The sequence below is a fragment of the Macaca fascicularis genome, chromosome X (genome assembly GCF_037993035.2).
Source record: "Macaca fascicularis isolate 582-1 chromosome X, T2T-MFA8v1.1".
Lineage (NCBI taxonomy): Eukaryota > Metazoa > Chordata > Mammalia > Primates > Cercopithecidae > Macaca > Macaca fascicularis.
Genome location: NC_088395.1, coordinates 107021582 through 107045222, shown reverse-complemented (window position 1 = coordinate 107045222; position 23641 = coordinate 107021582). Strand labels below are relative to the sequence as shown.

At 39.2% G+C, this 23641-nt stretch overlaps 1 protein-coding gene across 4 annotated transcripts in view; it reads left to right on the top strand.

Moving 5' to 3' along the window:
• Positions 1–23641, top strand: part of PCDH19 (protocadherin 19) — a 113623-nt gene that overhangs the window by 4837 nt on the left and 85145 nt on the right. For 2 of the 4 annotated variants that reach the window (XM_005594102.5, XM_005594103.5), the window contains exons 2-3: positions 1771–1911; positions 2589–2916. In XM_005594102.5, coding sequence (XP_005594159.1) covers positions 1771–1911; positions 2589–2916 — 469 coding nt within the window. The remainder of the gene's footprint in view (positions 1–1770; positions 1912–2588; positions 2917–23641) is intronic. The other 2 variants (XM_005594105.5, XM_005594104.5) reach the window with 1 other exon arrangement.

The window sequence follows — 23641 nt, the reverse complement described above, 5'->3', positions numbered from 1 at the left end:
AGAGCACATAAGTCTAAGCATTTCTAAAATCCTAGAATCCAATTTAGAATAATACATGACATTTTTTTTTCCAGCAGTGTCTCATCGAAACAGTTGAAAAAAGTTGTTTCTTTAGTTTGCTGAAAATGAATGATGCTGCTATTTACAACCAAGGTGTGTGTGTGCTTTCCACACACCTACACATCAGTGTGTCTTTTTGTGCCATTTGTGTCTGCATGTTAATCAGTCAAAATATGTTCCTCTGGTTCAGTTTGTATTTGACACCGTCTGAAATGCACACTTCTGTGAATCAGAGCCCCCTGAATATGTAACAGCCATGCAATTATTGTTTCCCTTTTACTATTCTCTGCGTTACACAAGTTAGTAGACAAATGCTAACCACACATGAATATCAATCAGGTGCCATAAAAGAGCAGCTGCAATGCCTCATAAATGCTTTAATCCTGTTACTAGTGAAATGGCCATGACTTTTCTTTCCTTCAGCACCAAGTCATTTCAGATGGGAGAAATGGAAATTAATATTGCTCTTACCTTTCAAACCTGTGACTGCTAGTGGCGATTTTTATAGGAGAAAAATGTGGGGTCAATAAAATTTTATTTATATGGAGATAATTATGGAGATGACTCTTTTAAAGCCATTTTCTCAGCATAGAAGTAAATGCATAAGATGCTTTCCTTGATGAAAAAGAAATTAGCTTGAAATAAAGATATTGAAGGCTTTGCCACCTCTTGGTGATGTATGAGTAGAAGTGAGAGCCCTTTCTGAGAACTTGCCAAGGAGATGATTAAACAGGAGGAGAGCATCCAAATATTGAAAAAAAAGAGTAAATCAAAGTGCTCTCCAACTTCACCCAAATGTGTATTTTGTGAAGCACTCTGTTTCCTGTGATGGTTTGGGATTAATGAAGTACAGTATAATTAAATAATTGGTCAATACAGAAAGGGCTGCACAATGAATGCTTCAGCTGAATAATTTGATGGGGCATTGCCAAACTTACTCATCTTGGGTAAACAAAATGATTAAAATTTCCCATTGATTCTGTAAACAGATGAGAATAGAAAATCAACCTTAGTACTAGGGTTTTGGGGATTTTATCTGCTCCCAAACCCCAGTAGTACCAGTTTGCCATCACTGCAAATCTGCCTGAGCACAGAGCGAAGGGGTGAGGGGAACTCAATTGCTTAGCTCTAGATAGGTCCTGGGGACAGAGCAAGATTTTGCCTCTGTAGATGTGCAGTCTCCCTATCTGCTCAGACTTTTTAGAGACCTAAAGTTCAGGAGTGTGCCTTTCCATGTGATTAGGCAGAGGTTTCTTTTGCTAAGCCTCTGCAGAACCTCTTCCTGAAATGCATTCATTTATGAGACTTGCGAGATGATCTGCAATTGCTGCTTGAATTGGGCTCCCTTTTTGTATTCAGACAATTAGCTTTGTCGAGTGAAAATAAGGCACAGTCTTTCCCTTGTAAAGATCAACCCGTATTATTTATTAACCCTATTGTTTTGCTGATTATTGCCCAGAAATCGAATTTCCAAAAAATAAACTGCATCATTATGTGCAAAGTAACAAATGACTTTGAGAATCTGGCTACATTTAAATGTATTTCTTTTGATAAGTCTCTTAATGCTTGGTGTCTTTGGTGCACGTTGCTGGGTCTGTGTCAGTGTTAATTAAATTGAGCTCTTTATGTTCCAGTTGCAGCACAGCTGCTTGTAGGTACACCTGAATGGAGAAGGATGCTGAATGCACTAACCTTTAAATTCCTTTGCAGTAATTGTTTAACCATCACTTGTCTCCTCGGCTGTTTTATAAAAGGACAAAACAGCAAGTGTCTGCATTGCATCTCAGTTTCTCCCATTAGCGAGGAGCAAGACAAAAAGACAGAGGAGAAAGTGAGCCTAAGGGGAAAGAGGTAAAAAGGCATTTCCCCTCATTTAAATGGGTTTGGCTATTAGATTTTTCTAGGAGAGGAGGGGGTCGGGGGGAGAGTAAAAGGGAACTGGGCTAGGGCAGGGAGGAGGGTGTGGAGGAGACGTGAAAGAATGGGGTCTGATCTCCTACCCCAGTCCAAAACTGATCAAGTGAGTCATAGAGGAAGCCGACTGAGGGCGTGTGCCACATGGCAAATGCCTGGAGGAACTGGCAAGCGGGGAGGGGGGGAGGCGGGTATTTTTTATCTTCCTCTATCTCCTCTTTGGTGACTTGCTTTGTATTTCACCTAGGAGTTCCTTTTGGTTCCAGGGAAGCTCCAGATTTGAGCATTTTCATGCTTTCTCTCCCATAGGCTCAACTTTCCCTGTCCCCACACCCGTGCTCACAGGCCACTCACAATGAAAAATTCCAAATCCAAAATATAGAAACTTTTTTAGGGGGGTTGGTGGGAGGTTACTATGTTTAATATGAAAAGTTTATGGCCCTCAGCTTGTTTTCCCATGTAAAAAGCACAGGGAGAAACCCGATGATGTAATGCGCCAGAATAAGGAGCTGGAGCAGAAATGGGGTGCAACCCTCTGGGGTGCTTAATGTTTATTAATCAGTGCATGGTTTGGGAGGGTGTTAGTGATTCATGCTGCCTTTTCTGTCACATAGAATTGCTGAGTACTCCTATGGGCATCAAAAGAAATCAAGCAAGAAGAAAAAAATCAGTAAGAATGACATCCGCCTGGTACCCCGGGATGTGGAGGAGACAGACAAGATGAACGTTGTCAGTTGCTCTTCCCTGACCTCGTCCCTCAACTATTTTGACTACCACCAGCAGACGCTGCCTCTGGGCTGCCGCCGCTCTGAGAGCACTTTCCTGAATGTGGAGAACCAGAATACCCGCAACACCAGTGCTAACCACATCTACCATCACTCTTTCAACAGCCAGGGGCCCCAGCAGCCTGACCTGATTATCAACGGTGTGCCTCTGCCTGAGGTGAGTGCAGCTAAGTGGCTCTGTGAGGTTCTCCCAGACCTCCTTCTTTAGCTGCTTGCTGGATACCATAAGCTGCTGTGCTGGCACATCCTCTGGCAGGGGTGGGGGGAATTTTTCTGCTTATGCCTATTTTCATACTAAGGGTTTGCTACCAGTGCTTCTTGGAGCAAATGGTAACCTAACATACTGGGCCTTTGTGTAGGTGTGGGTGTTGGAATTGGCAACTCAAAGAGTCTGAACCCTTGAAATCACTGTGTGATATCCTGGCATAACTCAAGTTTGCTCCACCTGTTGCAAATATAGCACGCTTGACAGCCAGCAGTACCAGTATGCCAGTAAAGTGGCTTAGAAAGAGTCATCAAGTAGTGTTGAAAATGGATGAAACCCTCTAATGCCCTGGGACCAGTTTTCCAGTGTGAGAGTGATTCAGCCTCCTAAAGCCCCCATTTGCTTTTTCTTTCGTCACATCACTGTTCTCTAGCATTTTGGTGAGATATGGATGGACTGGTTAAAAGGAGGCAAAGCAAAAAATTAAAAAGCCACTTTGCCATTTCTTAGCAGTTCTAGTGGTAACATTTGATGGTTGAGAAGATTGAAACTGTCATTATTGCTAAAAATTTAAGAATTAGTTGACTGGTTGCAGTGGTTCACACCTGTAATCCCAGTACTTTGGGAGGCCGAGGCAGGAGAATCCCTTGAGCCCGGAATTCCAGATCGGCTTGCCAGCCTGGGCAATATAGTGAGACCTCGTCTCTAACAACGAAAAAAAAAAAAAAAAGAATAAGAATTATCTATGCATTCGATTTAGCTCTGTTTCTCTTCACTAGGAATGAATGATTTTAAGTAGATTTTTTTTTTTTTTTTTTGAGATAGAGTTTCTCTCGTTGCCCAGGCTAGAGTGCAATGGTGCAATGTTGGCTCACCGCAACCTCTGCCTCCCGGCTTCAAGCAATTCTTCTGCCCCAGCCTCCCGAGTAGCTGGGATTACAGGCATGCGCCATCACGCCTGGCTAATTTTGTATTTTTAGTAGAGACAGGGTTTCTCCGTGTTGGTGAGGCTGGTCTCAAACTCCTGACCACAGGTGATCGGCCTGCCTTGGCCTCCCAAAGTGCTGGGATTACCACCGCGCTGGGCTTAAGTAGAAATATTTTTAAAAATGTGATGTGGTCAGATGTTTGCTGGCTATTGAAATATTTCAGGGCAGTAGAGTGGTATATGGATGATGGCTGGTGGGTAGCTGGGTGGAAGGCTATAAATAACATTTCTTAAGTTGATTTCATTTTTCCATGAATTGCTTAAGTCCCTCTTTGGTTAGAAATTTGATGCCCTGGAAGGCATATGTCCTCTTCCAAGCTACCAGTGAAAAGAATACTGCACACTTGGAGATCTCTTTCACATCTTTCAAAGCACCTTCCCAAACATTGTTTTGTTTGATCCTCACAATCAGGTATCTTGATAGGTTGCCCTTCAGTAGATGATGAAACAGAGGTCCAGAGATGCTAAGAGACTTACTCAGACTCACAAAGCTGGTCATCAAGAGAGGGAGGACCAGACTGAAGGACTCCATACTCCCTGGCAAATGTGATTTCAGTGACACCTTCCTGCCTTACAAGTAATTCAACCTGACATACCCAGGCTATGATGCATACATAAAATGGCCTCATAGTATTTGTGTCAATTTTGTAGGATAAGGGGTCTTAGGACCACTTACATTGATTGCTTCTTCTAGTTCCTGAACAATAATTCTCATCAGAATTAATGGGGCCGAACACCAGTGCTTTTGATGAGTAACTGATGGTATTCTGCCAGCAACAAAAGCACCAATATTTTCTATTTATAACTCTATAAATAAGGATTTTTTTCGAAAGTCCAATATTGTGCTAGGTAAACTTAGTTATACTTATCAATGTTAGTGAATACTACTAAGGCCTAGACCGTAGACTACTTGGAAGACTACTTGTGGATCACCAATAGCTCAGCAATAGAAAGTGAGAGGTAGTGGTGTGTAGGGGAATCAGATTGATCATGATTTTGAAGCCAGGGATCACTGCTTGCTGTGGAACCTAAGACTCTTTCTTTATCTACAAAACGGGCATACCTGTCATGCAAAGTTTTTCCAAGATGACTTGTGTAGTGTAGAAGGTCCAACTCATTGATGTCCCCAAAAGAGTAGACCTCTTCATCAGACAGTTGGAGAATCAGTGTTACAATGGCTTGCACTACTGATTGTGTCTCCCTAGGCACTTGTAACCAAAGAGGAATTTAGGCTGCTTCTATACAGGTAAGTCCTATAAAGTGTTATGGCCATACTATTCATATTGATCATTTAAACAGTAGAGGTGAAAGATGCCAAAGTTGTGGGTTCAGTTGTTCACAAGTAACAGCACTGTTACTTGTGGAGATGGGCAAAAGAGTTGAATCCGGAGGACTTGGTGATCACTTAAGCAATCATTCCAAGGTACTAGATAAATGTGAGTTCTGGTGTCTATGAAATAGATGGAGAGGACAGAAAACATATGACTACATCTGCTTGGTTTACCTAAGACTTAGTATCATTTCTGGGATTCTTCCATGGGCTGAATGAAACAAAATATTGCTTCAATTATTTAGAAAAGCCATTTAAAATCTCAGTTCTGATCCTGTCTCTGACTCACAAAGCCAGATGCTTTTCCTTGGTTAACAAAATTACACAGTTTTGGTGTGTACAGCTGGTCAGGGCCAAGACAGTGTGTACTAGACATAGTGAGGTTGTGTGTATTTCTAATATTTAGTCCCTCCTGGAGAATTCAACTGGCAAACCCATTCAGAAAGGAGAGAGGCCCACTTACAGCCAAATATATACCAGGCCATTTAACTTGAATCAGTCACAATGCCCTGCATAGGGAAAATGGCACTTCTCATTTTCTTTTATACCAAAGGCCACTGGACTTGGTGGAATACTTAGGTTCAATGAAATCTATAGAAGAGCAGGGATGATTGATTCATTCATTCAACTGATATTTGTTGAGCCTACTCTTTGTAAGGCACTGCTCTAGGCTTTGGCATTAGAGAGATGAAAAAGACAAGAAATGCACATTCTAACGTGAGAGACAATCAAGTAAATAGGTGATTTGCAATATAGAGTAATAAATGCTAATATAAGGTGCAATGGGATATTCTCCATTGCTAGGATAATAACATCTTGATATATTTCTTACATTATCTTTATATTTCCCTAATTAATTAATCCATTCAAGAAAGCAACATTTATTAAGCAATTATAGCACAGAATGATAAGTGCTATGATGTGGCAAATATAAGATTCTATAGAAATTTCTCTATTAAATCATATTATGTTACTTACATTGTTCTTTATATTATTTCATTAAATAATTCTTTCATTTGTTCATTAATTTATCCCATTACCAGTTATTATACATTTAGAATGTGCCAGATAATGTACTATTTCCTGAGGATCAAAAATAATAAAACACTTGTTTCTTGACCCCAGGGAGCTTACAGAAAGACAAGTAAACAGGTAATTTCAATTCAGAATAACATCCTATTCCTGAGCACATGTTACATTCTTACTCTCCAGGTTGGGACAAAAGGGCACTACCTAGTAGGTTCCTCTGTTGGATTACCTGTGTCAAACCCATTCCCTTTATGAGCTGTAGATCCAGTTACAGGGCTTACTCTCAAAGGGATTATAGACGAGTCCACTCAGACCTGTTGTATGCTAGCTGTACTCTGTCACACTTTGAAATTTGTCACCATGGCATTAGATCAAGTCAGTAAGCATTGTTGGAGTATCTACTATGTGCTCAGCTGTGTGGCAGGGACCATGGAGATTCCAAATAAGTTCAAGACGTAAATTCTGCCCTCAGAGAGTTCACAGTCTAGTTGGGGAGCTAAGATCACCCAGAATGATTTCACTGGCAAGCAATACAAGATAGTTTCTGATCACCTGTCGCTTTGTAGACTCCTAAGAACTCCTTTCTCTTCCTTTCATGGCAGCCTTACATTTTATGTAGGTTTGCCATTGAACCCTCAAAATTTAGTGCTGAATGGAAGATAGCTCTTGTATCAGTGTCCAAACCTAGCCACATCTGAACATTGTTGGCTCTAGAAGCTAACAGAAATACAACTTTGAATGTGGTTAGGTAGACAAGGTAAAGGGAATAGAACATTAGTCAAGAATTGGAACTCAGTTTACAGTATTGCAGAGATAATCTTGTGTAGAATTGTATATCATTATTTACTTGTCCTCTGATGTTGGCTGGGAAATCAGCTGTGTGGATTTTGTGGTTTTGTACACAAATTTGAGGGGCAAAGTGGAGGATGCCTTTGCTGTTTACAGAAGACTTTTGTAGAATTAGTGATGTCAGGTATCTTTTACATATTTTAAACTGAAAGGTGAGGTTTGCATTCCTTGGTATCCTGGTTTATTTTACTCATAGACTTAGTGTATATGTGAATGAATTAGACGGGGTGTGTGTGTGTGTGTGTGTGTGTGTGTGTGTGTGTGTGTGTAGGAGGGAGTAGAAAAGAGTGAAGAGAGAGGAAAGGAGGTTGAAAAAGAAGGGAAATGGAGAAGAAAGATAGTAGGTTTATCAGTTTGCTAAGATCTTTCTAAAAATAATCCAAGTTTTTTGAGAGGCTCCTTAGTATGGCAAATACTTTTTCTTCCAGTCTTATGGAATGGAGACATGTCTACTGGTGCCTCTGGATGCTGGAAAGTGTTATTCCTTTGTACAGCAGCGTTGCTGCATTACCATTTTTGTCACCTGGGTCCAGTCATTATTGGAGGAAGAAAATGCAACTCATTGCTTGTACTGGAAATGGAGACTTGGGTGAGACTTCTTCCTGCCTCCAGGAGGGGTGAAATGGCCCAAACACCCAGTGTCTTTTGTGCAGTATTTTTAAATTTTAGTTTTCTGATGTTGAATGTTTCTGAGCTGACAGTTCTAACGGAGTGATAGGAGGTAAAAACTTAGAGAATTACAGTCATAGTTACGTAGGGATTTAAATTTTGGTTTCAATCTCAATCATGGATTCTATTTTCTACCTTTCATCAGGAAACTGTAGTTTCTTTGATATGAGGCATCTAAGGGTTGTGTGTGCATGCTCTGCTATAGTCACTCATGCAACAGTCTTCATAAGTAGCGATGTAGTAGCCGTGGAAGAGTTTGCAGAACAAGAATGTGTGTGGTAGCCAAATTGAATGCTTCCAATTATCCTACAGAAAGTCTGAATGCCTGGTCATCTTAGTGGAAATAATGAAAATAAAACATTAGTTAGGCTTTTAAAACAAATAGTCCAGTACACTTTAGTTCCTAAAACAGTTTTAAAGTTAGAGATTTGCAGTGACTTAAATGAAATTCTGGGCTAAATTAGACAGCCACAAACCTATCAGGTAGTAGATTCAGAAAGCGCTAAAAAATAATAGGTATGATAAGACTGGTTTGGATAGCATGGAAATGACACAAAGCATCACCTCTAATTAAAACAAACCAACAAACCCTTTAGTGCACATCTTGTTTGTTTCCTTATTACAGCGGGGTCTTGTAATCGTTTAAGTCCTATCCCTAAGGGTCAAAATAACCCTGCAGGAGAAAGCAATGAAAAACAACGCAGCCCACATCTTTTCAAGCATTCTCATTTCAGTTTTCTTCAAAAATCAAGGACTCCATTTCTACCAGCAGTCATTCTAGGGCCACCCATTGCCTACATTGTATCTTATTGGCGTGTTTCACCTCTAGCTGAGACAGCCAGTTTCCCAGCGGGGATGGGCTTGCAAGATGTGTTCCAGAATAAACTGTTCCTCTGTTGTCTCCATGCAACTGCCACAGAACTGCAGAACTGAGTTAGTTTACATTAGTATCTGCTAATTTATTATTATCATTCCTTATTGGCAATTAGCTGGTTACCTTAGAGATCACCTCTCTCCCCGTACACCTTCGCTAAAGTTGAGCTCAGCCAGAGCTCTTGCTAATGATCCTGAGATTTTTTCTCCCTAAGGGGCTGGAGGCAGGACATTTTCCAGAGAGGGCCCTAAGGCTTTGGAATTCGCCTTATCAGAGGACCACTTGTTTTGGGTCCAGGTGGCTCCACCTGGTTTTTTCTCTGATTGTCAGTCAGACTTACAAGGTGGGGCGAGCTGCAGACCTCTCTCTCCCTAACCTTGCCCCAGCCTGTGCTGTGGCTTGAGCTTATTGTGCCCAGGGCAGAAGCTAAGGGCTTAGGGGATTGCTTGTTAGGAATTAGGGAACTAAAAAAGGATGAAGTCACCTCCTGGCAAAGCTGGAGTCTTTCAGCTGTGGCAGTGCTGTGGCTTTTAGGCGTCTGCTTCAAGTTTCAGATGTTGACCCCTCTGCATGTGTACCTCAGCTTCCAGGATTTAGGGGAGGCCAAGCTTGGTTGAATCGAGTGTCTCAGATGTGGGTAAATAAAGTTGTTTTTACAAGAGGCCTGTGTGTGAGAGGTGGGAGGCTGGCTCTGGAGCAGCCATTTTCCCCCACGGAGAAGAAGTTTGATTTCTTGATGTGTGACTGGCTGGCCTTTGATGTGAGCCTCATTTACTTCGAACAATTGAGAGGCTTGAAGTGAAAATCCCAGAGGATCAGTTGTTTGCAGAGGGAAATGCTCTTCAAGTTACATTTCCTATTTGGCTGCTGTGTAGTTAGAGTGGTTTTTGTGTGGGCTGCATAGTGGGGTCACTCAGCTTCTGGTCGGTGTACCCAGGCTGCTAGCACCTCCCTGTGCCCCCTAGGGGAATGATGAAGAAAATTCCTGCAGCTGTGGGGACAGCAACTCTGCCAACTCCGGGAGCTTGAGCTCCTATGCGGAAACCTTACTTGTTATCATTAGGCATATTGGTTAGGACCACACAGCTCCACAGCATTTCTAGAAGAGCTGTCAGAATGGACCAGTGTTTCCACTCTACAGTGATGAAAATGGAAAAGGCAAATGACTTACCCAGGCACACAACATTTGCAGCCAAACAAGCCTCCATTTTGCTTCATAGTAGTTCCTCTGGTGCAGCTTCCAAGCGTTTTCTGTCACTTAATGAAAAACCTGACAGGACTCTCCAGGAGGACCTGCGGGTATGCTTTCAATGGTAGCTGTGTTCCTGAAAAGCTGGTCAGCCTAAGAGTGTTTGTTTTGTAAATTAGACCCCATGCTAATCACAGCAGTGGAATTCTGTATTTAAAGAAAGCCTGTGGTGGATCCTTTCATAAAGAAGAGTCCTTATATAATGTGAATAATCAACTCCTAACTGATTTATTTTGTAAGTCTGGATTTTCACATATCTTGTTTGCTTAAAATTAGATTCCTCAAATTGACAAGATTTACAAAACCTTTGAAAGGTGGGCCAATTCATTTTTCCCTTGATTGAAATCTGGCCCTTGAATCCTCACTGGTTAGCCTTCCTGTTTGAATTTTACTTAATTAAACAACTTGCAACTATGTAATATTTAAAATATAGTGTCCAGAAAAGATGGGTACGAGCCATTGAAATTTAACAAGTATTAGCATTTAATATTTGCTCCAGATTCTTAAAAAATGAAATAAAATATGACAGCTGCCACCTTCCCATCCTTTTCTCTCCACTGTTTGTAAACCCTTGACTCAAAGGACAGAAGCCCATCACGAATGTTTTTTGTTGCTGTTGTTGTTTTGTTTTGTTTTTTGTCTTCACCTCTAGAACTTGTTCCTCTTTGCCGTCTCAGATTCCGAAAGCTCCCCAAGTCAGTAAGGATTTCCTGTATTGGGTAGAGCCTGGGAATTACTTTGGAAAATGAAAGAGCTCTCTTAGACTTTCCTTTAAATTCAGTATTTGGGGAGGGAGAAAAATCACTTTTCAGAATGGGGGAAAAATGAGAATGAGAGTGAGATAGACAAATTGACAGACACATGTTAGGACCAACTACCTACAGAATTTTGAGCAGACCCTTTGGGACTGAAGCAGGCAGGAAGCTTGGTGTCAAATCTCTGTTCTCCTTGAGCTCTGTTCATGGGCTAGCACCGCGGCTTCTTTTTGTTGTTGTTATCGAGACGGAGTCTCGCTCTGTCACCCAGGCTGGAGTGCAGTGGTGTGATCTCGGCACACTGCAACCTCCGCCTCCTGGGTTCAAGCGATTCTGCTGCCTCAGCCTTCTGAATAGCTGGGATTACAGGCATGCACCACCATGCCCGGCTAATTTTTTTTTTTTTTTTTTTTTTGTATTTTTAGTAGAGACAGAGTTTCACCGTGTTGGCCAGGCTGGTCTCGAACTCCTGACCTCAGGTGATCCACCCGCCTCTGCCTCCCAAAGTGCTGGGATTATAGGCTTGAGCCACCATGCCTGGCTGCACTGCGGCTTCTTAATGTCAGATGCTTAAGCACTGCCTTGATGTGCATAGTCTTCTGATGCTCCATTAAGTCTCTGAGTGCCAGGGTGGCCAGTTTTCAGTTTCTCCCACTGGGCCCCATCTGGCCGCTGTTCTGTGGCAAGCTGCTCTCCCTCACTGCCACCAGCACTGGCCTTGGCGGTCTCTGCCTTCTGGATTATTTTCGCTCCCAAATCTGATTTCCAGAGCATGAAGGGCACCTCTTCTCAGATTGTGTAGTTTGCTCTTCTGAGCAAAATGGATTCCCTGTGTAAGCTGACAGGAAGAAAAGTTCAATCCAAAGGCCAGATCCCTCTTCAGGGGAGAGAGAGAGAGAGAGAGTGTGTGTGTGTGTGTGTGTGTGTGTGTGTGTGTGTGTGTGTATGTGTGGGAGAGGGAGGGGGGAAGGAGAGAGAGAAAGAAGCGGGAGGGAATAAAATGAACATTATCTGCTTCTCTCATTCACTTTTTTGCCTCTGTGATGATGGAGCCTTTACTGGCTGGGCTGACTGTACACATGTCTATGATATTAGGTCCTCAGAGCCCCCTTCCCAACTCTTTGACATTCTGCTGGTTGTCTCCCTGAGGAAATGCTCATAAGCTTAGTCACAGCAGGCTGTGATCCCCCAAATGTGAGACCATGACACCCCAATTTGATATAGCTCAAGGATAGATATCTCAGAGACTCTTTTTAATTGAGAACTCGGTGAGTAGGAAGCAGCCGAATAATCATTGCTGTGCATACAACTCAGCTTAAGAATACTTTATAGTGCATATTTTCAATTTATTAGAAATTATTTTCTGAGGCTTGCTTTCTCTTTTTGTTTCTTTTGGGCACAATTCTGTATCAAGCTTTCCTCTTCTTTAATTCTCTTGGCTTGAGGGAGTCTGCTTTGGGCTGCCTATGTATACAGGTCGTTTGCTATAAAACCGTATCTTTTCTAAGTGAGAAGAATGGACAGGGAGACCCTGTCAAACTGTGTTCAGAGGGATTGGCTTAACCTTTAAGAGGCTTTTTTATAACTAAAAAGGTCCATAATCTAGCATTCATATTTGAAACTTGACATACTTGAAGGAGGCAGGGCTCTGGAGATACAGGGACGAACAGAGGCATATGGCTACAGGTAATGGTGAATGGCTTGTTGGAAGACTGATTTCCTCCTCTGTGCAGCCAGGCACAGAGGCCACAGTAAGGACACAGACACACTGCACTCATAAGATTGGCATCGACTATGAGCTTGCTGTACTGATCATTTCTTTAATTAGTGCATTTCCATTTTTTCAAGTATAGACTTTTGAGTGATGGAGTATGCTAATGGTAACATTTGTTTCTAAAAGCTTAGGGGAGAGAAGACAATGGTATTAGTACTAAATATTGTTTTTTTTCGTAGTGAAATTTTGCCTGATTTTAAAATTGCAAAATAATTTTATGATAGTTATGGCTCTTTGGAAACAAATCGCAAATACTACATATAAAACACCAATTTTCTGTGTGGCTTGTGCACTTACTAATGGCATATGTGTACTTACACTTCTAAGTCATTCTAATTTTGCCTTTACTGGTAATTCTTTAGAAATAGAAAAAGAGGTGTGCTTTGTTGCAGTAAAAATATAATAATTTCCTGAAACGGAAAGAAAGCTAACCTGCCTTTGCAAAAACTCTGCATTGTGTAGTGGCCTGATGGAGCAAAACCTTATAAAACTGGTAAGCTATAAATACCATGGCACTGGGCATTGTTGGAATGACATCCGGGGCTTGGTTTTTGCACATCTGATCACCAGGTACCCTCAAGAGGAGATCATGGAAGGTGGAGACAAATCCGTACCTGTAAAGGTTTGTGGCTGTGCATGGTGTCATATTTGGAAGTATGGGATCAAATAAATATGTGTGATGTTTGCAACACTTTGCTCTCCTCACTCTTTGAGCCTAGCAAACTCTATCAGGACAGTTTTCTCTAGTGTGTGAGTGAGCCCAAGTGACTGTATCATCAAAGATAACCATCTAGAAATCTGCAATTCTGAGGTAGGGGAGGAGGTCACTAGCAAAACAGATGAAACAACCACGTAAAAAGAAGCTTTAGTTTGTTGAAACCTGTTATTACTAGGGAAATCAGAACCCAAGACATAGAGAATTCTGAAAATTCCAGAGAAATGCCGAACTACACCAAACCTGCAACAATATGTGAAGAGATTGGGTTAGGGGATCTCCAAGTTGTCTTTCAGCTCTAGGTGTAAATGTGTCAATGTTTGCTGCATTGGTTTGAAGGGCTTCATATAGCTGCCTGCATTAAAGTTTGAGTCCATGTGATGACAATGGTTGCTCTGTAGGTGATATTGAAGACAGAGGACTTAGCTATGGCAGGTGACACAATAGGTACAGCACATTAGCTTTCAATGAGGACAGCATATTCTGTGTATAATCTGGGTTGTGAGTGTGCATGCCAAAACTCAGAGCCTCTCTGTTCAAATATGTCTTCCTGTCCAATGCGAGTTCTGCCATAAAGGCAGCAATGGGTATTCTAACCTTGCTTCATTTGGTCTGTACTTGTTTTAGGGATGAATAGGAGATGCACGTGTCTTGCCTGGCAAACGACCTTTCAGGAGAGCACAAATTCACTTAAATATAAATTATGTCGATTATCACTGTACCTAAAAATTTACAGAGCTGGAAGTCACCGAGATCTCCTTTTAAGTTGGGTATTCTTGAAAACTGTTTTGTATATCATGATAAATTATCTAACCTTTTATACAGTTGAAGGCCAACATTATGGAAATAAGCAGCTTTTTATTCCGTTCTAAGGTCAGTCTAACCAAATTATGCAACTTCTAATGCAATTGCTCGAAGCTTCCACTTTGAGAGTTTTTTCATCTTAATACCTTGCAACAGAGATAAATATTTTAGCTGCTATTCATGCTTAACAATATATTTCACTGATTGTCATTCTCTTCGTGGGATTTGTTGGCATGAGAGGCAGCCCACCATGGCTCTGCTCATTTTGCTGTTTGTTATAGATTATAAGAAAAGAGCCAAAATTCAATAAAAAAATGTATTTTTGTTCTTGCTGTTATTTTTAATTTCAGGCCATAGGAGGCTGACTGAGCCCTACAGAATCAATATATACTTGGCACTTGGGGTTTGACTTAAGAGCCAAAAATGAGGTAGATTTTCTTTTAAACTAGATTTGATTCCAGAATTATTAAACCCAATGCATGTTGGAGGCTGATGGACTGCATCCAGCAGGATTTGGGGCACCTTCTGTAACAAAGCAATCTATTTCTTTCAGGGAGTTACTGTTACTTCAAGGGAAGGGGCAGTCGGAGGGGACACCCTTGGAAGCTCTGTTCTACCCTAGGCTCCCTAAACAATAATTTTTAGGAGCTCCTTGATGGTAGGATCAACTCTATGCAATTTCTTTTGGACAGTGTCAGGTGTTTATTAAATGTATTTTGTTACTGATGACTAGCTCTATACTGGTTACAGTGCCCTGCTGTTAGAGAGTATTCATTTATTCTGGGTCAAACCTTGCCCTCTATGATGATTTGCCTCCAGACTTTAGTGAGTGGACTTACTGTTTAGTAGTTAGGCTCTTTAAAAAAAAATTTTTAGCTTGAAAATATCCATCCATTCATCCCTCCACCAAATATTTATAGATCATCCTTCACTGACCAGGCCTGTATTCAGCCCAGAGAGACATAGAGAAAGCGTAAGTGGTACGTCACCTTGTAGTTTATATTGCCACTGAGGAGACAAGATAGAAGTTAACCACGTTTTCTTTAAGTCAATGAGGAAAGCAAGGATCATTTACTAAATGGTGCCATGTAATTGGTTAACAATTGGAAAAAATATGATTTTATTTCCCACTATATGACAAAAATAAATTTCACATTTATTAGTTAATATGAAAACTCAAATAATAAAATTATTAGAAGAAAATATACATAAATAGCCAATTAATTTTGAAACTGAAGAGGACTTCAAGAGCATAAAAACAATGAAAATGAGCACAAAGAAAAATACCAGCAGCTCTCACTATCAGCTGGGAAAATATTTTAAATTTATAGTGCAGAGAACCTATATTTATTAATTTGTTTTTCAGCTTTATTGGGAGTGTAATTGACAAATACAAATTGTGTATATTTAAGGTGTACAACTTGATGTTTTGACTCATGTATACGTTGTGAAATGATTGCCACCATCAAGCTAATTAACATAGCCTTTACCTCATATAGTTACCATTTTTTAAAATGGTGAGAACACTTAAGATCTACTCTCTTAGAAAATTTCAGGAATACAATACAGCATTGTTAATTATAGTCACCATGCTGTACATTAGATCTCCAGAACTTATCTTGTATAGAAACTTTGTATCCTTTGGCCAATATCTTCCTGTTTCCCCCACCCACAACCCCTGACAACCACCATTCTGTTCTCCTTCTATGAAGAACCTGTGCTTATTAATTCATTAATTAATGCTTCAGTTATTTATAGAGTGCTTACTACATGTTAGTCACTATTCAAGGTGCTAGGGATACAACCGTGAACAAAAATCTCTGTTTCCATTGAGTTTACATTTTTATGGGCAAATGGTGATACGAAGAAAAATAAGGAAGCATGAAGCGTACATGTTTTGTCGAGAACGAGGATTGCTCTAGGAAGGTCAGGGAAGACATCTTGAATAAGAGGACTTTTAAACAATACCCTTATATATAAAGAGCTCTTACAAAACAATGAAAAGACAAACACCCCAATATGAAAAAATGTAAAATGAACACAAATGGATAATTAATAAAGAGGCCATTCAAATGGCCAATAGATATATAAAAATATTTCAACCATAGTAATCAACTAATAGCAATGAACTGCTATTGATTTTTAATTGTAAAGATGATGCATACTTACTACTAAAAAATCAAGGAACACAGGAATGTGTAAAAAGTTAAAGTCTTCACAACTATTTCCTCACCAATCTGTTACCTCTGGGGAATCACAGACAATGATTTGATATGTAAGGTGTCATTTTGTACTTATCAAATAAGCAAAGATTAAAAAAATAACAGTGATGGCAAGGGTGTGGTTATGATACATTGCAACCTGGAATATAATTTTAAAAATTGATATAATCTTTCCTGGGGGCAATTTGGCAATACACATTAAAAGCCCTAAGATATCTAATATTTCTACTTCTGGAATTTATCCTAAGGAAATAATTTTAGATCAGCATAGAAATTCATGTACAGAGGTGTTAATCTCAGTATAATTTATGAGGATAAGACATCAGAAATATCTTAAATATCATCAATATGTTAATAGCTAAATATATTATGATATATAGATATGCTAGAATACTGTGAAGCCAGTAGAATAATATTTTGAGGAATATTTAATTACACATGAAAATACGGTATAATATATATTAATTGAAAAAATCAGAAAATGAAACAACATACATAGATTCCAGTTTAATATATGCATATATTAGTTATTCAAATTGTTTAAATATATTACAATATATAAATACATATAATATGTAAACAATCCAATTATGTGTGTGTATATATGTGTGTGTGTATGTATATATATATATATATATACACACATACACATGCACATATGCACACACATAAGACTGGAAAGAAAATTAGCAAAGCATTAACAGTTATCTCAGGTTATAGGAAGTCAGGCAATTTTTGCTTTTTAAATAGTATACTTTTTTAGTTTTCCAAATTTTCTACATTGAATACGTATTATTTTTGACATCAGAAAAGCAATTACTTAAATTAACCGTGATACTATGCAGTAGGTATTAAGGGCCAAAAAGGTGGCTTAGACAGTTTTTTATCAGTTATTCCGAGGAGGGGCAGACCAAAATGTTCCTTATTTTCATTTTCCAATTAGATCATATGAATTTTTTCTTCTTAATTTTCTTCTCTTGGAGGTCTCTCTCAGAAGGTAACAAGTATGAAGTTTTACATTTAAAAATTACTCTTTTATTTACAGTTTACCTTTTAAATGTGAGAAATAATGTTATGAACAATATTTGTTTCCTTTTTCATTCTTCTTGCCCGTATGTATACTCTTGTAAAAGTAGATTTGTCTCATCAGTGCTAGACATCTAGTTCACATATTTTATTTTTAGAATGAAAGGTTTTAAAATAGTAAAATTTAACTGCAACTTATACAGATATTTAATACTATAAAAATGATATAGGCTTTATCTAAGGGCCACTTTTCACAAAATATATTTTTTTCAGTGCCCTTTTCAGTACCAAATGGCCAATTTGGAGGGAAGTGCTTTTTTAGTATTCTCCAATACTTGATTTCATGTTCTTGCTTCTGGGCTTTGAAGCATCCTGTTTCAACATGATAGCCCCAACCATTTGGAACACAAAGAAGAAGGAGTCAGTGATTTGGTGATCACTGAGATGCTAAAAATTTTAAATTCAACCTTGACTAAATGCACTAGTTTTGTTCTTTTTTCAACAAAGTAGAATGGGTTCAATCCTTTTATGAAAGGCAAATTTTTTGATTGCTTCCTCATCTAGTAGGCTAGTTTTGGACAGCATAAGTACAAAAGCCAGCATCCTTTGGAACACTTCTTTAATTGATGGCTGTATAAACTTCTCACATCCTAAGCAGCACGCTTAAGGGCAAAATATTTAATTCAGTGGCCCTGTGTAGATAGACATCAGAACTACTTAGATATTGTAAAGAAAATTCTCATGGAAAAAAAAAACTCACACAGACGCTTCACTCTCCACCCCATAGCTAATGCATGAGAACCGTGTACAACATCACTCTGATTGTAAATGAAATCTTTGCTACAGGAAAATGTCTGTGGCCTAATTCTGTAGTCTGTCCCTTGGATAAATGGAGACTGACTTTCAGCAGGGCTATATTTCTTATATGTGCAACCATTTAACTAGATGGGTTTAAATTCAAATTACAAGGTTTTCATGTTATAGCATGGAGCATTTGATAGAAATGAAAGAAAGGTCTAAAAATTGAGGGAACCTCCCACCCCAGCCTCCTTTAGAGTTCAGTTCCTTAAAGTAAAAGTCTTCATTTAAAGAAGTATTGAGAATGTTTGAAACTTGATTATGGAGCAACTTAAGATTCATATTTTCTCTTCAGATGGCTTAAAGATGAGATTGTTTGGATTAGAAAAGAATTTCCATGAAATTAAAATATTTAATTACAGTTAAGCCAGGATTTGGAAAAAGTTAATGTGATAAAGCAGAATGTTCTAGCTGAAAAAAATTTATGTAATATTATGTAAATTCATATCAGCACGAAAGTTAATATAAAACCCCAGAAGGTGATAAGAAGATCAAAAGCAAGGAATTTTGTTTATTGCATTCAAATTCTATTTACACTTGCCAATCAGTGAGGGTTTTGGACTGGCTGTGAAGAGAGCCCTACTAAGCACACGATGCTCTATTTGATATGTGTGAAGGCCTGACTCTGAACTTGCTTATGGGCCCCGGATAGGCCAAAAGGCCTTGAGGTACCCTTAGCTCCCACCCTCCACTTCCTATGGCTGCTGTTTGCTAGGTCCCAAGAACAGAACTGATGGGATGCTGTGACTGAAATGTTCTTGTTTACCAGTGCCGATGAGGGAGATAGAGCCACGTAGGGAGATGTAGATACACAAAAGCTCCCTGAAACCAATGCTAATCTCAATGAGTTGGTATTTTTGAAAACACATATGTTAATGTCATGACTAAATAAATGCCCAATAAATGTTTGTTGAATTAATGAGAAAAACGTCCATGGTTTTAATGTTTTAAAATTTTAGTTGAGATCATTCTGTTTCTCTTTTCTCATCGTTACATTATGTTGTAACATTTTTTCTTTTTTTTGAGACGGAGTCTCACTCTGTCACCCAGGCTGGAGTACAGTGGCTCAATTTCGGCTCACTCTGGGAGGCAAACTCTGCGTCCCAGGTTCAAAGAATCTTCCTGCCTCAGCCTCCCAAGTAGCTGGGATTACAGGTGCCTGCTACCATACCTGGCTAATTTTTGTGTTGAAAGATGGGGTTTCGCCATGTTGGCCAGGTTGATCTCGAACATCTGACCTCAAGCGATCCGCCTGCCTCAGCCTCCCAAAGTGCTGGGATTATAGGCATGAGCCACCATGCCCAGCTAACATTTTTTCTATGTCATTACAGAATATTTATAAGCAATTTTTTAGTGGCCGAATTGTATTCTGTTCTATAGATAGGGTTTAGTTTTACTCAAACCATTGCTAGTATTGAACTTTGCGGTTATTTAAATTTTTGTTTTATATAAATAACACTATGACGGCTATCCTTATATATAAATTTTTTTGTGATCTCTGATTGTTTGCCTGTAATAAGTTCTCTACAAGTGAAATTGTTTTATCTGAGGGTTTATATATTTTTAAAAGTGGTATTTCCCCCAGATAAGTTGTAGCAATGTGTACTCCCACTGACAGTGTATGAAAGCCCATTTCACTGTACTGGCAAAACATTATTATAGTTTTAAACGTCACCACCAATCTGGTGAAGCTGTGGGAAAACAGGCGGTCCCATGCATTATTGGTGGGAGTATAATTTTTTTTTTTTTTCTTTCGGAGACAGAGTCTCACTCTGTCACCCAGGTCTGAGTACAGTGGTGTCATCTCGGTTCACCGAAACCTCCACCTTCTAGGTTCAAGCGATTCTCCTGCCTCAGCCTCCCAAGTAGCTGGGATTACAGGCGCTCACCACAATGCCCGGCTAATTTTTGTATTTTTTAGCAGAGACAGGGTTTCACCCTGTTGGCCAGGCTGGTCACGAACTCCTGACCTCAGGTGATCTGCCTACTTCCGCCTTCCAAAGAGCTGGGATTACAGGCGTGAGCCACCAGGCCCCGGCCTGGAAGTGTAAATTAGTACCAGTCCCATAAAGGGCAATTTGACATTATCTCTCAAAATTACAAATGCATGTACACTTTGACCCAGCAATTCTACTTCTAGGGAATTTATCTTATAGATATGCTTGACCACATGAAAAATGATGTATATATAAGGTTCTTCATTGATGTATTATATGAAATAGCAAAAATGGAAACAATGTGTATGTCTGTCAGTAGAAATTTTTTTTTTAAGGAACGTTTTATATATTAATATGGAAAATCTCTAAATATATTGTTAACTAAATAAAATGAAGATTCAGAAAAAAGTGTAGGGCACACTATTATTTCCGTGAAAAAAGGAGGGAAAAAGAGAATATATATTTTATTGGTTTATATAAATACATGAAATTGTATGGAAGAATAAATACAAAATTAATTAGAATGGAGACCTGTTGGGAGAATGGCAAATGAGAGGACAGGGGACAGGGGTGGGAAGGAGAATTATTAGTTTCATAGATGGAAAATGGGCATCTAATTTTAGTTGAAATTTGTATTTCTTTGATTACTAATATATATGTTAAGGTAAATCCCTTGTTTAATTTATTGGAAATACTTTTCTTCAGTTTGTTGTATGACTTTTAACTTTTTATACTTATTTTTGACTTACAGTGTTTTGGAATCATTATTTGAAAAAAAAATTTATCGGTGCTTTAATCTGTGATTTCTTCTGTTGCTTTTAAGCTATTCAACTTTCTACCAACAAAGAGATTATATATATAACACTTCTTTCAGTATTTTTATGAATTCACTTTTACATTACATTTTTAATTCATTAGGAATTTATTTTGACATATAGTTGGAAGTATGATGTAAAAAACATTTTCCTAGATGGTTAATTGGTTGAGTTTGTACCATTTATTGTTTATTTCTTCTTCACCTTAACTTTCTGGTGCTTCTGAAAAACATGTTGAGTTTTTACAGAGACTAGGCCCTTTGCTGGGCTATTCATTTATTTTTCGCTGATCTGTTTGTCTACTCCTATACCAATACCACACTGATTTGATTATTGACGCTTTATAATAGATTTTAATAGATAGTAGGTTTAGTTTCTCCTTATTCTTTGTCTTTAAAAAGAGTTTCAGTTTTTCTGTTCATTGTTTCAGATGAACTTTGGAGTCATGTTAAGTTTCAAAAATGATTATCTTGGGATTTTGATTGAAAATGTACCAAACTGATAAATTTAGGAAGAATTGACATGCGTATAATGTTTAGGCTTTTTATCTAGAAATATGACATCTTTCCATTTAGTCATGTTTCATTCTAATGTTATCAGCATATTTACATAGCTCTCCTTACATTTTTTGTTAAGATTACTTCTGACTATTTAATAGTTTTGCTGTTATTTTGAGTGGGCTCTTTATTCCATTACATTTTCTAATCGGACAAAGCTGGCAGAGTACATAGGAGAGCTCTTGACTTTTGCGTCTCTATTTTGTATTGAACCCTCCATGTTTTCTTAGATACGGTTTGTCACTTGAGTGTTCATGTAATAGTTATTTTGATTTATTGCATCTTTGCTTTTAGAAGTTAGAGTCAGGACCTGAGTGGCTTTAGGGAAATTACTTCCTCTCTGTGCCTCAGCTTTCTTATCTGTAAAATAAGAGTAATGGGACCTACCTCCTAGATTCTTGTGAGGATTCAATGTGAATGTTCAAGCACCTGGTACATAATAAGCCATCAGTAAATGTTAAGTAGCTATTATTATTTTGATCTCTTTTTGACTAGGAAAATATCTAATTTGTGCCTCTTACTCTGGAAGGAGGCAGTCAGATTCTTACTGCCCCTAGCAATGTACTGTAGAGGGCAACACAATTGAATTTTGAAATTAAAGAAAACTTCCATTTGCCTCTATTCTGTTACTGCAAATAAATTCCACCTCAGTGTGCTTTTCTGCTTTTAGTTACACAAATTCCTTTTTACATTGCAGTATTTATTCTTTTCCTTAGTGGTTTCTTCAGAGTTTCTCATTGTTCCTTACTGTGACACCCATCTCTAGTTCAAATGTGAAGTGGGAGGAGGTCCTACATGAATCACAGTTAGCTAGATGTGCTGGCCAGAGAGCCAGAAGCCCTTTTCTGATGTTATCCCTTAGTATTTTCTTTCCAGAGTCAGTGGATATCAATTTAGGCCTTAATCTGGCATTTTTCAACCTTTCTCCTGCATGACTCTGTGCTGGGTATCTCCATTAGCTAGGAAGCTCTGGAGATGGCAATTTCATGGACCACTGGCTTGGGGTTGTGACCTGCACTTTAATAAATACTGCCCCAAGCCTTTCTTCTCCTGTGACCTGCTGCTTCCGCAGACCTGGGCTCTGTTTCAGGGCCACTGCCTTTTCTTCTTTCTTTCATGCAAGTGACTTACAAATGAATTTTAAATAGCCAGTTCATGGTGAGGAACTTTTGAGATCATGTTCCCAGGACTATGCTCTGTCTCAGACATGTTTTCCTTCTACCCAGGAAACCAGCTTCTTCTTTCTCTTATCCAAGAATATTTTACACTCTTTTCTCAATTTTGGGATGAAATGTAGTGGCTTAGGGCAGGGACTCCAATTTCACTTTGGCCAATTGTGGACAAATTTATACTTGTGGGGAGTTTTTTTTTTTTTTTTTTTTTTTGAGACGGAGTCTCGCTTTGTCGCCCAGGCTGGAGTGCAGTGGCCGGATCTCAGCTCACTGCAAGCTCCGCCTCCCGGATTTACGCCATTCTCCTGCCTCAGCCTCCCGAGTAGCTGGGACTACAGGCGCCCACCACCTCGCCCGGCTAGTTTTTTGTATTTTTTTAGTAGAGACGGGGTTTCACCATATTAGCCAGGATGGTCTCGATCTCCTGACCTCGTGATCCGCCCGTCTCGGCCTCCCAAAGTGCTGGGATTACAGGCTTGAGCCACCGCGCCCGGCCACTTGTGGGGAGTTTTAGGGAAGTGCCAGGCGGCTTGGGGAGGGGAGAACAAAAGCTTAATTATCTATTATAATATTTAACCTGAATGTAAAATATGTGAACTCTGCCAAACAGAGTCTCACTGTAAGTGAACCATTGCCAAGAAAATAATAGGTAGCTGGTTGTGTCTGTTTCTTAATGAGATTGTATACAGCCCTGAGACACCAGTTTGCTTTAAAAAAAAAAAAAATTACTAGATATCGTTCCCAATAGAGTCAGCAGTTGAGTACTAACTGCTTTCTGTTCATTTCAGTACAGGCTGATTATTTTCCTTCTCTAGCTTATTGAGTTGTAATCCATGCACGTATAATTAAAATGATACCCAAATGCAGCTCAGGGTTTCCTTTGAATTTGTAATGGCTGTGTGTGTAGGGAAGGTTGTTGCTTTGCTATAAACCACAGACCCAGAGTAAACCTCAGCTGTGCTGCAGCTATTTTGGACGACAACTTTCTAGTTGCTTGTGTGTAATTGCCCATATTACATCATCCCAACCATTGTGAAATGTGCAAAATACAAGG